General features: G+C 41.5%; 1 protein-coding gene across 4 annotated transcripts; it reads left to right on the forward strand.

Moving 5' to 3' along the window:
• Positions 1-4,634: 4,634 nt before the first annotated feature.
• Positions 4,635-15,193, forward strand: slc16a13 (solute carrier family 16 member 13). Of its 4 annotated transcripts, XM_061235668.1 has the most exons (7): positions 4,895-5,131; positions 5,733-5,779; positions 9,896-10,120; positions 10,874-11,017; positions 12,076-12,332; positions 12,563-13,100; positions 13,555-15,193. In XM_061235668.1, exons 3-7 carry the CDS (start codon positions 9,901-9,903, stop codon positions 13,884-13,886), a joined length of 1,491 nt encoding a protein of 496 aa, XP_061091652.1. In that variant the 5' UTR covers positions 4,895-5,131; positions 5,733-5,779; positions 9,896-9,900; the 3' UTR covers positions 13,887-15,193. The 4 variants fall into 4 exon arrangements, with proteins under 4 accessions (XP_061091653.1, XP_061091652.1, XP_061091651.1 ...); XM_061235669.1 differs by lacking the exons at positions 4,895-5,131; positions 5,733-5,779 and adding an exon at positions 4,635-4,694; XM_061235667.1 differs by lacking the exon at positions 5,733-5,779.
• Positions 15,194-15,908: the final 715 nt, after the last annotated feature.

Raw genomic sequence — 15,908 nt, forward strand, 5'->3', positions numbered from 1 at the left:
TGACTGCTCAATGTGACTCTATCCTTGTGTGTGTGGGGTCTTATTCATTGTGGGAATCCAAGAATCCATTTCAAATTGCCCACTGAAAACTTACTGAAAATATACTTGTTACTTGTAAAATGTCAAAAGCAACTATTGGTATCTAACAGATACAATCGTCCTGTTCAGAGTACCATGGTATAGAATGTGTTGCCCTGTAACAGGATGACTTCTTTTGTTTAATAAGTCTCAGGGCTCTGAACCTCACTCCTCCCATAATTTCCTTCCTCTCTCTCATTAACTCACCCCTTGGAAGCATGACTCATTTCTGGTGCACAGCGAGAGTGTCTTACAACATTCTGGCTGTTGGAGAGGGAAGGAACAATGGGGACCCTGCCACCTGTTTCCGGCCATGCTCTAATCCTTAGCATGCACTGCCATCCAGTAATGTGTCAGCACTCTGCTTCCTGCGTCGAGGGCACTAACCTATTGAACTCTCCCGCCCTCCGTCTGCCTCACTTCCTGCAGAGTGCCACTCCACGGTGAACCGTCTGCGATGCTCAAAGCGCTGCAGTTACGATGCACATTTAAAAGTGTGGAAAACCTCCTGCGCAGGAAAGCTGCCCTATGTCCTTGTTACCATGTCCTTTTTTTCTCCATGTATGAGCCTTCATGGATCCCCCACCTCTACAAGAATGACTCACAGGTCCTGTTTGCTTTTCCATCACAGTATGAGAGTAAAGGGTTCTTATATTTCACCGAGAATAACAATAATCAATAGCTAAGTAATAATCCACTGGCCTCTGTCCAGTGGCAGCCCCAGTTATGAAGGGGACAGTATTACTTCTGGGTGCTTACCACACCCACAGGCCTTTTATGTGGGCTCTGCAGGGCATGGTCACAGTTCAGCCACAGACAGGAATAGAAAATGGAGATTGTTGTAGCTCACACAACCCACCTGGACTGATTATTATGTTGATGCCCAGTGACAAGGACCAGCACATAAATCAAAAACACAAAATCCCACCCAAAGACCCACAAGTAGTGGTCAGTATGAAACTGGTAGAAATGGTAAGCACACACATACGCACACTGCCTATTTTCTCAGAGAAGGGCAAAGCAATGTGAAGGGTGTGATCCCGAAATGCTGCTAGGTGGAAAACAATTGCTCAGATGTGATGAGGTATCGCTGGACAATGATATGAAAGAGGGGAAGCTCTCATTGGCTGTCAGCCTGATGACCTAACACCTGTTTCCTGTGTGATGGGGATGGAGGCAGGGTGGATAGGTTTGACTTAATCTCCTGTTTTTTATCGTTCATTGCCTTCTGGCTAATTTACTTCCCAGGTTTAAAATAAAACATTATCAATGGTGTCTACTGAAATAGCAGTGACAAATATGGAGTGTAGTATTCGTTCAGGCAGGCCATGAGAGTCGAACCGGTTCCAGCTGAATCAGCTGGTGGCTCAGCTGATCAGTGATGTTGGCCTATCGCAGTGCATTAACATATCCCTTACTCATTGGCACTTTTTCCTGCATGCAAGCTACTGCACAGTAGACAGTACTGTCGCTTCACAGCAAGAAGGTCCTGGGTTTGAATCCGACCAGTGCCTTTCTGTATGGAGTTTGCATACTCATGTTCTCACTGTGTCTTACTCTGGTTTCCTCCCACATCCAAAAATATGCAGTTAAATTATTCCATGCAAATAAATCTGTCCTGTGCTGCTGGATCTGTGTGTACCCCACTATTGTTTGCTGCTGCCCCCAACTGTTCTTGTAGGGATGACCAAGACAGAGCCGTATTGCCTTTTAAATTTGTTCATAACGATTATAACTTTAACAACAGTGGTCCTGACTGAAATATGAATGTTTTCCATAATACAGAATGACAGTGACTTCAAAAAAAAAAGAAATTCAAATGATTGGACTAAACTGACTTTTTGGACACATGTCTCTCTTTCATGTGAGAGTGTACATTTTCCTATTTTGAAAGAGTGGATTTAGAAATGAAATACAATGGTATTTCATAAGCACCTTTGTTGTTATTTTGCAAAGGCTTAGGCTCAACCACAGGTAAAAGAAGGTCTTAACAATTAATATTAAAATTGGGGAGTTAAACCATAAATCTGTGATGTATGAGAACTTGATGTACTTTGTCTATTTATTCTTTCTGGTGCATATGGTTAATCAATTATGAATCTAAAGCCCCCTGATTTAACTTGTTCAAGGATGAATATGGTTATACCAGCTGACTTGATCCACACAGTGATAGTGAATAGGCCCAACCAACATACTGAGTACACATTGTATACACATACTGAGAGTTGTGTTGAAGTATAGATTGCATCCAAAAAGAAAACATGAAATAACAGTAATTAATACTAATTAAAACTTATTTTTTAATACACTCCATTCCCTTTTCAGATTATTGTGTAGAAAAACTGTAAAGAACTACCCACAGCTGCTGCAATTCTGATGACAAAGACAACCACAGAAAGGGTTGAGGCAGCACTGTGGAACTGTCGCTCCGTCCAATTATAATACGGTTTCTAATCTAATAATTAAAAGAGTAAATAATTAAGTATAATTAAAAGTAAAGAGCAATTAAAGAATATAATTAGAACAAAAAGAGACAGCAAATTAGCTTGAATTGAATGCTCAACCTCTGTGTTTGCATGTACACCTCTTAACAAGTGATGGCCATTTTGACATTCTGTTCAGTTTTCTTGGATTCCGCTAAAACCACTGAATTTGCAGAGGTTCAATCACTTCATCATCGATTTTCATATTAATGTTGTATTCACATGTAATACCCTAAATATTGGCCTACAATACAGGAATCACAACTACACCCCTGCCAGACCTCTTCGTTCAGCCTCCACAGGCTGCTTGGCACCTCCCCCTCTCCGAACTTCCACCTCACACTCACGACTACTGTCTGTTCTGGCTCCACGGTGGTGGAACGAACTCCCTGTTGAGGTCAGAACTGTAGAATCTCTTCCCACCTTCAAGCGCAAACTGAAGACGCACCTCTTCAAACTGCACCTCTCCCCGTCCCTCCCCACCTCCCTGTAAACCTTAATTGTTGTCTTTCTGTGATTGACTTTTTTGTGTATCAGTATTTTTAGTTGGCTAGGTAAGCAGTGTTTGGCTAGTTAAGGGGTTTGGTCATACTTTTGCGTTTTGTTTGTTTGTTTTTCTGTAAAAAAACTTTAAAAAAAAATCTAATTGTCCCTGGTCCTTATCTTTGTTGTACTGGTAGCAGTTGAAATTGTACTTCCCGCTAGGGTCTTTCAGCGCACTTATCCCTGGTTATGGGTATGCACTTTGTTGTACGTTGCTCTGGATAAGAGCGTCTGCCAAATTTCATTAATGTAATGTAATGTAATGTAATAATAATATTTGCCATACCTTTCTATAGCGTTTCTTAAAACTCAAAGCGCTTTATCAAGTGATGATGGGGAACTCACCTTCAATGTGGAGCACCCATCTGGGCAGCTATTTTTGCACCAGAACACCTGCACTCTGAGGAAATTATTTTTTTGCCAATTAAACTGGAGAATAATTAGGCACATTGTGAAAGCCAGGTTAGGAATTTGGCCAGGACACCAGGGAACCCCCTACTCTATGTGATAAGAGAACTTAAGTCAGAAACTTGGTTTAACATATCATACAAGAAAGCATAGTATCTCCATCACTGCACTGGGGCATTAGGGCTTTTCCACCAGAGGGAAGATCGCCCCCTACTGGCCTACAAACACCATTTCCAGCAGCAACGTATTTTTCCCAGGAGGTCTCCCATCCAAGGACTAACTAAACCTAAACCTAGTTCTGTACTGTGTAGCCTTTTTGAGCTTCTCTCCTTATTCAGTATAGAAATTAGACTTGCCACTAGGTCAAAGCTGCATATAGATCTGATACGGAAGTTGGAACATAACCCCATTTGACCAGTGTAGTACATTTAGAAAATGAAAGCTAAATGAAGAACTTACTGCGATGGGAAATCACATTAGCCTATATTTCAGTCAACCAAACCACTATCAACATTGGCTGAACTATTTGGACTTAACTTTCCATTTAGTTCAGTGGCTAAAGAAAAATGTAAGGAAGCCATTTGCAGTGATGTTCTTGAGTAGCTAATTTCTACCTTTGGTGTTAAGTTTTCATGAACATGTATTGGAGAAATACTCAATACATCCTTGATATCTGTTGTAGTGTGTCATGAACCTACAAAGTCGACCAATTTAAAACCAAAAATGTAACATAATCAAAATGACAGTTTCTTGATTTCTTGGAAAACTTTAAGTCTAATTTACAAAAATCTTGAAACAACAATTTGCTGAAGATTTGAGTAGAGTTTATTTTTAAATACATGTGGAATCTCAGCGTAATATCTCAATGAACATGAACATGGATATTTAGGTAGATTCATAATTCATAATTGAGTTTATAACATTGAGGAAAACCACAGTGATGTACTTAAACTAGCTGTGTGAAAATACCACTAGAAATTACTCAAACACTGAATGGAAATTGTTGCCTTATTCATTTATTTTCTTAAGAGAAGCTGTGAATTATTTTTAGAGTGCACTTCTTGCCAATGTCATTTCTTCTTAAGCTGTTACTTTCACTTCTGCTTCAGAGTAGCCTATTTTGTTTAAGTGGATGTTCGTTCCAAAGAAGCCATTTGGTTCCTTAACAATTACACTACACAGGTAAGATAAATGACAACATCAATAATCAGCTGGGGTGTGACTGCTTCTCCTGAGGCTTGCGTGGGTAATTTGGCTCTTATCCTGAATTCAAAAAAATATGTAAATTAATAAACATAGTCTATGACACCAAGATTGGTATAGTACAAGTATAGGCTGGAACAGTAGGCTAATCATTTCGCTTTGTAGCTTCATTTGAGAAGCGCGTGCCAGCGTCGCAGATGGGGGAACGCGCATTTTAAACGGCCTGGTTGCTTCTTTTTCAGACCCGCCTATAATAATAAAACAGTCTCAAGTGTTATATTTGCGTTTTTTTTTTTTACATTTTCGAGCAACTGTCGGTGTAAAAGCCTTGTCATCCCCCAGCAAGCTAAGAAGCCAGGACATAAATGCATGAAGCATGATATAGCCGGACACGAGGTAGAAAGCCTTTCTGAAAGGTGAGCATGCAAGCAGGCGGAAGGAAATCAACGGACCAAAAATGTACTATCTATGATGCTTTGTCTTACATTGCAATTACACATATAGCTATGGGTAATTAAAATGCATGTTTATGTAACGGACGGATACTACGAGGCAGAGCAGGCATGTACATGTAGCTACTAGCCTAGCTTGACTCAGTAGCCTACGTTTGTGGCTTGTCTGCAGGTGTCATTTGTCAAGCGGCATTCCTTCGGGTAGCCTACGCGTTATTTGTCTTCATGCTGGTAGTGTGTGGAGTATATTCGAAAATAGAAGGATTCCGTTGCTTCGACTGTCGCAGCCTAGATAATCCTGCTCGGGGAGCATCAGTAATGTGCTATTTTGCTAGTAACGTTAGCAAATGAGTCCGGGCAACCGCCTGTGTGTAGCCCACGGTAGCCACACTTCGTTTGTCTCACCATTAGGAATAACATTCTATCCAAATGTAGTCTATGTCGTATTATATTGCTGTATCTAAGAGTTCAAAATATGATTTATGTTGAGGTGTTTGCATTTCCAAATTAATATGTTTAGCCTAATTAACTTGACGCTAATGACTGCATTCTTTTTGTAACCTAGGTCAACTGTGGTGCCTCACTGGTAGAGCCATCTGTTGTAAACATTATGTGAGTTCAGCAGGTCTGACAACTTTAACCCTAACTTTGTTGTCTTCATATTATAATGCACACGGTTCCACAGGGTCAGAAAATACCCATCCTCACCCGCTGTGATAATTACTTCCATATTAAAACAGTCTAAACTGGTTGAACTGTTTTAAGATGTGTCTACACTTCTAGTCGGTCAACCAGCTGTTCATCAGCTGACCAGCCTACCAATTTGACCACCACCTTACTCTGCAGCCAGCTACAAATACATATAAACCACCTTAACCCAGTTTAAAATCCCAGCTGGTTTTAGCTGGTGTCCAGTTTAAAAAAAATAAAAAATGTATTTTTTATGATAAATTTAGAGGGTTTTCACATCCAAACATTTGCTGAAAATTCCATTTTAAACCAGCCTAAATTGGTCAAACTGGTTTAAGCTGTGTTCTGTGGTGTTAAGACAAGCCTGCATAGTCAGCTAGTCCACCAGTTTGACCACCAGTTTGACCATTTTAACCAGCTTCAACCTGCTTACAATCCATCTTTTTCTGTGGAGTGGTCTATCCAAAGAAGGTTCACACCAATTTGACTCCCAATATTTACTTTAATTGTCATTTAAGAGTTAGAAACCAGACTATATTGCATAACAGTTTATTAAGCCTAATTATTAATCTGATTGATTTGGGCTGACCATGCCATACCTTCAAGGGGCATGGCATTATTTCCATGTTCTTTAAAGGGATCGTTCAATCTCTTTTCATATTAGTTCAGTTTTAGTGTGTTTGGCCTTACTGTTTCTGTTTACCATGAAGGATATTTTCTATTTTTGTATTTCAATGAATTTAGGAACCACAGCCAAAGCTGTCACATCTTGCAACATCCATATGCAAAGATTTATTCTCTAAGGCCTGCACCACTGTTCTTGTTTCTGCTTATTATATTTGTACGAAAACAGGACCTTAGTAGGACCTTGTGCATCTTCTTCCTGTGTTCTGCCACAGGCTCTTTCCGTAGCCTATTTGTATGCAGATAAGTAATTCTAGCTGATCTCACTGCAGTCTGTTCTGGCGGACTGGTTATTCTGGTCAAATAGATCTAGCACACTGTTGAATTCTTGGAATGCAACTGCCCTTTTACAGGAAAAGTCACAATGTACCATGGTATTACAGTGCAAGGCACACAGGGAACATGATGGATCATAGAGAAAATCACCAGTGAGAATTTGACAGTCAAACTGGGAGCCAGAAATGCAAATTGGACAAAAAAAGAATAAGACAACAAATGTAGTTTTTGGACCTGAAACCATTTAGTGGTGGTCATTGCATCATATCAGTTACACCATCAAAAAAAGGGGCGTAAGCAGTGATTTGGCTTTTTTTATTCCTGTTTTTCTCGCCTTCATCTTCATATCCAAGTATAAACTGAAATAGGAGGTAAGGTAGTGCTATTTCCTGTTTGTCAGTGTGCTATGGCTAGGTGAAATTAGGAAGAATGCAGCCTTTTGTAAATCTGCCCTCTTCTGAGGTGTCAGATCTGAGGTATGTGTAACCAGGCCCTTATTATAAAACATCTCAGGTAGGAATAATTATCTTGGATCGGTTTGGTATATGGACAGGAGAATTCTGATACACTCAAAGACATATGAGCCCACAACTACTCATTGGTAAAGGCAGTTCCAACAAAGGAGGTAATGCTATAATGCGCTTCGTCAATGGGTTTTTAATATTTCATTATTTTCTCATATTGTTACTTGTCTCCCAATTAGTAATGCAAGCTTCATTAGGAGACCCATCACTGATTTTCCGGCCGTTAGTTAATGCGAGTGCGGACAAGCTTGCATCCAAGGAGTTTTGCTGCCTTTGCTTTTTTGAAGCTCATGTTGGAGGAGTTTCCTTCATTTGCTGCAGATGCAGACAGACCAGAAGAGTGGACAGCTGCTGGTCAGAGTTCAATACCAGACTTTGGGATGAATCGAAACACTGAGAAATAGTACCTTAGCTGCATCAGCTACCTGTGATGATGATAGTTTTGAATGAAAGATGCCATATTACTTGACCTTTGCTTTCAGTAATGTTTGTAAAGGTGTTTCATCATAACTTGTGCAACCTTTGGCAGTTATAATGAAAGGTGAACTTTGGTACATATCAAAATTTGATGAACATATCATATAGGTATGGTATGTTAACTTTCCTCTATTCGCTTTGACAAGAGAATAGAGACTGAATATATCTAAGAATCTGTGAGATAAATGCACACAACTGGGAATGTGCTATAATATGGATTCTGCATGCCAAGACTGATAGCATAGCCTATAATCCACTTAAGCCAATATCCTGTCAGAGTCAGTCTAACCCTAAGACATGCACTAAAAATTGTAATTGAGATTGAACTGGCCGCAGAGTAAGTTGTGTCCGTATATCCGACCATATTCCCTGTCTGGCCATTGTGCATCTGGCCTTGTATTATCCCCCAGCTGAAATAACAGCTTTGAGAAAAATATGTGATTTGTCATGTTTGTGTCCAAAGGTTAAAAACAACCAATAATGTATTATATTTTGCAACTAGTCTTGCTCCTCTTTTAAAAAATCTCTACCTGTTTTAGATGATTTTTTATTAACTATGATGAATTCAGTGAGTATATTAAAGGCTAAAACATGTCATTTGAATCCACTTCCCCAGATATGGATTTAATTCTCTGTAGCCAACATTAAGAAACCAAATATTGTGAGTCAATGTGTGGGCATGACTGATATAAGCCTACCTGCTCCAAATGAGTAAGCACGAATTGATTATAATATTTAGTTCTTATTTTGTTGAATATCCGCAGTGCTATCCAATGTCTTCTTCATTAATGGTTGGAAAACCTTTTGACCATTTTCAATGAAATCATTATTATCTATCACACTGTGAAAGACCATCTTGCTGTATTTATATTCTATATAGTACCAAAATGTATTTAATGCAAAATAGTGCACTATTTATGCATCTTATCATGATACTGTAACCATCTTTGGATCCATGAATATGCTATAACTGTCAGTAGTATTTGAAATGTTATTGACTGGTATGTTCTATTGAATGACAATGCATAGTATCTTACCCAAAAAGTATAACATATTTTGCCTTTAAAATATTAGTTTGAGCATATGAGTTTTGAATAAATCTTAAATATGCATGTTTACTAACCACAATATCTATATAAATATATGTAGAATTAAAGGAAGAAACCAAGAGAAACTTGTTTGAAAAATGTTTCGGTCTCCCCTTCAAATAGCCAGTCAAAGCTGTAATGTTACTCCTGCTGAGCTGTATTGTTTCCCCCTCTGCCTTCATTTTTGTCAGGATTATGTAAATCCTTAACACAGCAGTAGTTCAAATCCCTTTAGAAAGAAACACTGTGCTCAGTACATTTCAGTTCATAATTAACATGCACCAAAACGTACAAAACAAAGTGAGCATGCTGTATTCAGGCTTCCGGATGGCGATATCCAGTTGAAGCAGTCGTCTGCCCCACAGACGAGTAACATAACTGTGCCTCTGCTGGCAATATCAGCACATAACTGGATATCAGCCAGCTGGGTGGATGCCAACCAACAGGGTATTGCCCACCTCATGATGCAGTAGGTAGACCTCTGGTCTAAATGAACAGCACCATCAGTGGACTGCTGTGTTGTCGTAGTTTGAGTGAAGAGATCTAATCCATAACTGGGCTTTCCCAATTATGACAGGTTATTATGAATTTGTTTAAAACAAACACAACAAGCACAGCCCATGCATTGCAAATATATCTGACCAAAAATCTCAATCTTGAAATGTTTGAGGGTATGCAGTAGAAAGAGCTGTTGAGAAGTTGACACAGAATGGAATTTGTTGATATGTCAGCATGATGATGAAACTGCTTTGGTTATATTGTTGTTGGAAGTGTCACAGTGACCTCGAGTTAATGATTACACCGGGGACACTACAGGTGATTCTCTGGCAATTTGCACTTTGCTCAGGGCTGTAACCAATGCTTTAGTGTTCTATTTTATCTGCTCTGATCTCTGTCTCTTAGCATCAGACTCTGATCTCTCTCAGCATCAAGACTGATCTCTCTCTCTCTCCCTCTCTTTCTCTCCATATCTCTGTCTCTCTCTGCAGCGTACATGGCGAAGCCCCAGCCACAGGCCGGAGACCGCCTGGCCTCCCCAGACGGAGGATGGGGTTGGGTGGTGGTGGGGGCTCTGTTCATGGCCTCGGCCCTGGTGTTCGGCCTGCTCAGGAGTCTGGGTGTCTTCTTTGTGGAGTTTGTGCAGTACTTTGATAAGAGCGCCCAGGCCGTGTCCTGGATAACCTCCATCGCAGTGGCCATCCAGCAACTAATCAGTGAGCATGAGGGAGGGAGGGGCCGATGTGGGGTTGGGGGGGGAGGGGCCTAAATATCATCTCTAAAAAGAGATGATATTTTGGTGGCAAGAATGGGGTGACCTGTGTAAGGTTGTAGAGGAGTGAGGGAGTGAGGGGAAAGTTACTTTGCGCCTCCTGGATGGCACATAGACCAGAAAACATATTCCTTGCTGCAGTAGCTGATTATTCCGGTGCTGACTGCATTCCGTGGGGACAAAATTGGCCGCAGGGAGAGTTGCAGTCAGCAGTATTATCCTATTAAAAGAGCAGGGAATATACAGTGCAGTGCCTAAGTATTTGGACAGAAATTTTCGATTTCTGTTGTTTCGGCTCTGTAGCACATTGGATTTTAAACGAAACAGTGAATTTGTGGTTAAAGTTCAGACTTAATTTTAATTTGAGGCTATTTACATCCATATTGGGTGATCCATGTAGAAATGATAGCCCTTGCCTTTATTGTGTTATTCAAATACAGTGTACTGTAGTATGGCGCCAGACAACAAGAATTGTGTCACTGTTCAAATACTTGCACACTTTTTAATTGATTAAAAAAAGTCTTCTTGAGAAAATGATTAAAAATGATTCCTCTTGAGTAAATGTAATACACCTGAAGTAGCAGTAAATGTGTGAACTAGAGAGGCAGGATGAGGATAATGGATGAAAGTGGGGTGACTGAGGTGGATGTGGTGACGTGATTAATGATTGATCTGACTGGGCTGTTTGCATTTCCAGGTCCAGTGGGCACAGCGCTGTGTCATGCGTACGGGGCACGGCCAGTGGTGATGACGGGTGGCTTTCTGTCTGCCTTGGGCCTCATTCTGGCCTCTCAGGCAACCTCCCTCACACATCTTTACCTCACAATGGGCCTCATCACAGGTAACAGGTACACACACACACTCACAAATATTTTTAGATAGCAGACCACCTCGTTGCAGATACTGTAACTCTCTCAGTAGCACTCTAATGTGGTATATACTGCAACTCTTAAACCTGATTGGTCGCACAACCGTTAGGACAAGTGTCATATCACGAAAATGAACATCACACAATGTTTTGCGTTTATACTTCAGCTAAGGTCTGCGATGATGGTTCTGTTGTCTCTATGGTAACAAGAATAGCCTAACCATGACCATGAATTTGGCTGTCCAGTCAACACTGCAACATTACAAAATTCTACAGGTGCATGACACTTTGTGTCGTATGTTAAGGGAAAATGCCCTTTTTAACATTTCACTGGTGAGCATCGTCTGATGAAACGGATCCAGTAAAAAACAACAATAGCTATTCTTCAGTTTAACTTTCATATTTATTTGCAAAGAAATGACAGAAAGTGAGAAAGCTTACCGGCTTTCTGATTTACATCAGACACAGTAAGACTCTTATTCACACTTTTCCAGAAGGGGGGGCTTTACCAAAACAAAAAGACATGAAGCTGGCCACGAACATTTATCAGTATTTTGTCTTCTGAATACCCCTTGTTGACCTTGCTGTAAGACCAGAAAGTGCTAGCTGAGAAGCAGAGACATTAAGGTCAAAAGCTGTCTGTCTGCTGGAGAGAGACAGAGAAAGACTCATAGTAAGCACTTAATTCAGAAAGTGGTCTAATAGTAATAAGGATAAATCACTAAAAGGTTATTTGTAATCATGTGATTGTCTTTATGTTAACACACATTGTCAATTAAGAGTCAATTCAGAAAATGACTCTTACACGTACTACACTTTTTTCCATTAAAAATGTGTAATTTTCATCATACGACATTTGTCGCAAGGGTTGTGCGACAAGTATACAGTAAATCGGGCTTAAGTGTGACTCTAATATGGTATATAACCCCCCCGCTTTCTCAGTACTGATATACGTGATATACAGTATCCTGCATCCCTCCCCCCCTCTCTGTCTGAAGGAAGGGATAGCACAGTTGTTCTCTCTCCCTCAGGTTCGGGCTGGGCTCTGGTCTTCGCCCCCACTGTGGCGTCGGTCATGCAGTACTTCACCCGCCGACGCTCCCTGGCTATGGCGCTGGGCTTCACGGGAGTGGGCCTGTCCTCGTTCGCCTTCTCTCCCTTCTTCCAGCTGCTGGTGAAGCTGTACGCCTGGAGGGGGGCGCTGCTGATCCTGGGGGGCCTCAGCCTCAACCTGATGATCTGTGGGGCCCTCATCCGGCCCCTGCCTGCCCCTAAAGCCTTGGAGCAGGTACCCTTCCTCTTAAGAGGTACTCCACAGGAAAACACCTAAATGTAATGGACTAAATGTTTTCGTACCAAGATGGTAGTTAAATGTTGCTGCTTTTTGTTAATTTTATTAATATTAATAAAGTTCATTTAAAATGTCCACTGAATAAAATAGGCTTTATAGCCAAGGATTTTTAATATTTAAGGCTTTTCTCTCTCTTCCGGTCTCTATTTCACCGTCACACACTCAAGAAGATTGACAAAGAAAAGAAGAAAGCCTCATGTAGCTCCTTCCTCAAGCGACTGTTCATCTACCTCGAGCTCTCGCTGCTGGGCGAGAAGGCCTTCCTGACCTACGGCTTGGCCGTCACCCTGTTCAACTCCGGCTACTTCGTGCCTTACGTCCACCTGGTGGCCCACAGCCGGCACGTGGGCTTCTCCGAGTACCAGGCGGCCTTCATCATTTCGGCCACGGGCGTGACGGACCTGGTGGGGCGTGTGGTGTCGGGCTGGCTGTCGGACCTGCGCCGGCTGCGGCTGCTCCACGTGCTGTGCTTGTGGACCGGGCTGACCGGGGTCTTCATGGTGCTGCTGCCCATGGGCTCTATCCAGGGCTCCTACACGGGTCTGCTGGTGATCAGCCTGGCCTACGGCTTTTGCGCTGGGGCCATGACGCCGCTGGTCTTCTCCGCGGTGCCCGACATCGTCGGGATGCAGCGGATGCTGGGCGCCCTGGGTCTGCTGCAGCTCATTGAGAGCCTTGGGGGGCTGCTGGGACCGCCGCTGTCAGGTGAGACCGCAACGCTTCCTGTCTCTCGTCCCTCTCTTCTCTAAACTCTAAAGCAGCGGTGTCCAACCCTGGTCCCTGAGAGCGACTGGGTCTGCTGGTTTTTGTTTTCACCTTAAAATCAGCTGCCTGTTGAGACCCAGGTTACCAGGTGAGGTGAGTTAAGTGTGTAATCAAGTGATTGATTAATTAAGTACAGAGTAACACTGAACATCAGCAGACCCTGTAGCTCTCCAGGACCAGGGTTGGAGACCACCGCTCTAAAGTCGGTTTATCTTTTTACTCTTCCTCAGCTTGCTTTGACATCCTTCCTTTTCCCCGTGCTGTCTAATCTGCCTCCTTCCCTCTAGCCCTCATTCTCTCTTTGGTCCCACTCACGGTGTTCCCACACATGCTGTCTCTCCCTCCTAGCCCTCTCTCAGCAGGCTTTCATACCCAGTCTCCTCTCTACCTGCAGGGTGGCTGAAGGACCAGACGGGCAGCTACACTGCCTCCTTCCTGGTGGCGGGGGGGTTCATCCTGGCAGGGACCCTGGTGTTGGCAACCTTGCCGAACTTCTGCTCCTGCAGCCCTCCCCCGTCCCCGAAGAACCAGAACCACGGCCAGAACAAAAGCCCCGAGTGTGGGCTGCAGTACAATGCCATCCTCTCTCCATCCCCATCTGAGACACAACCCAGAACAGAACTGTTGACCCCCTCCCAGCCCAGTCTGCAGGACCTTCAGAACTGCCAACCGGATCCACAGCTTTCATCTCTGAGCACGCCCACAGCTGACCCGACGGTGCTGTGAAACTCTTGGCATGGAGAGGCCAATGGCTGTAGTGGTGAGGTTCAGAACCTGTTTCCTTTCTTAGAAACAAATGAGCAAATAAATGTCAACGGGCAGCAGCAAGCCAGCTACCAACAGCAGCCACCCAAATATCTCAGAATCACTATGTGGGTGGTGTTACATGCTGTGATCTTGTTTTTTAAAAATCGCACAGTTTTGAAGACTTTGTAGAGAGACCAGCATTACAACTTTATGAAAAAAAGAGAATGAATTTGAAAGATGAGTTTGTTTGAAAGCTCAGAGAAGTAGAGATAAGGAAAATATTTCACTCTCACCACAGCAATCCAGTAGCCCCCTCCAGTACCCCTTACTGAGAGAAGGCTTGTTTCCTGTAGCCTGATATACATTTGCTTTTAAATATTGATTTGATTGATGGATTATTAGTCCTGAGGAATAATAACGTATAATCAGTGTCATAAAAGGGATGTTATGATATAGCACAAGATCAATTCATTGCTGTAATGCACAACTTTATTTGCACCATATTAGAATATCTTTCTACCATACCATCTCAGGTTCATCAACGCAATGTGTTAAGATATCACATTATTTGTTCCATAATAATATATAAGCTGAATTCTCAAGTATGTGCTTAATATCTGTGTCATCCTGAAATTTGTGTTAAAATTGATCAGCTCCTGATAAAACATCTCAGCATATCACAGGTGAGTGTGATTTATGATTTAGATTTCTAATCAGTGGACCAACAAAAGTTACATTACTATTGTTTATGTTTTTAGTATTCTTGAACAAAATCACATTATTCTTACTGAACAAAGTGCATTCAGGTCTTGCATGTCCATGGCAACTTTGTTAGCATATTTCTTATCAAAATGTTATTGCACTAAATGTTAAGATCATTCACCTCAAATATAAATTATTGTATATTGATAATTGAAGCAACATAGCGCAACAAATGAAAAATAGGATGCAAAGCTGCTTCTACATCCAGTCAAGTAATCAATGTGCAATAATCACATGGTCAGCAGTGGAGGGCAGCCATCACTAACACAGAGGAAGATGTAGAACAGGGGATTACTGTTGTCTCAGAGCTGAGTGCCTTACTTTTAATATCACAGAAATATATGCCAAACATGGTTCTGCCATGCCAAGATACAGTATTAAGTAGCGGAGAGCGTCTTCACGTTATTTTTATGTGTGCTTATGTACATTGATGTACTTTTTTGGTTTTCACTGTTCCTAAGTATGTTTTACCTTGCTAGTTGTTCTCTATTAGCTAAATATTAAAAGTACTTGTATCAAACTGCTAGCGTTGACGTATTTCCAAAGCCCTCTATATTCAGTGCATATATCTAAATGGATTCCTATTGCACAGCAACTGTATAGCCTCACTACACCCTTCCCCCCTACACAGTGTTCAATGCCGGCTATTCATTCAGAGTGCACAGCATAACTAGGAAATGTTCTCAATTTGCAGTTCCAGGATATGTGAGGACTTGTACTTGTGTGAGTGCCTACTTCCCTCCCAACAGGCACCACCCAGTAATGAAATTAATGCATCAACTCTCGTTATCATTGTTACTGGCATATGACCAAGATAAGGTCCCTGGGAAACATTATAACAGTGTTACCTTTGGTTCACACGTTCTACATGTGTAACTTGCTGGCTACTGAAGTTCATGACTTCAGTTGTTTAAATGCCAAAGGCTTTTAATGCATTTGTTTAAATGCCAAAGGTTCAGTTGTTAGATGAAACTTGTTAAAACAATGAAAACAAGTAATTAAATATATTTTGCTTAATGCTTACTCATTGATAAAACATTTTCTGTTATTATTTTTACTTTATAGGTAATGAAAAATCTTTATAGGGATTTCATGGAATTTATGCTATTAACTCAAATTTGAAATGTTTTGAGTATAATGGAATGATAGTAACTCATCACTGATTTGAACTGCTATTTCATAATTACTCCCATAGAGGGTTACTATACTTACTTGATTATCAGCCTGATGGTTGCACAC

The sequence above is a fragment of the Conger conger genome, chromosome 3 (genome assembly GCF_963514075.1).
Source record: "Conger conger chromosome 3, fConCon1.1, whole genome shotgun sequence".
NCBI classification, from domain to species: domain Eukaryota; kingdom Metazoa; phylum Chordata; class Actinopteri; order Anguilliformes; family Congridae; genus Conger; species Conger conger.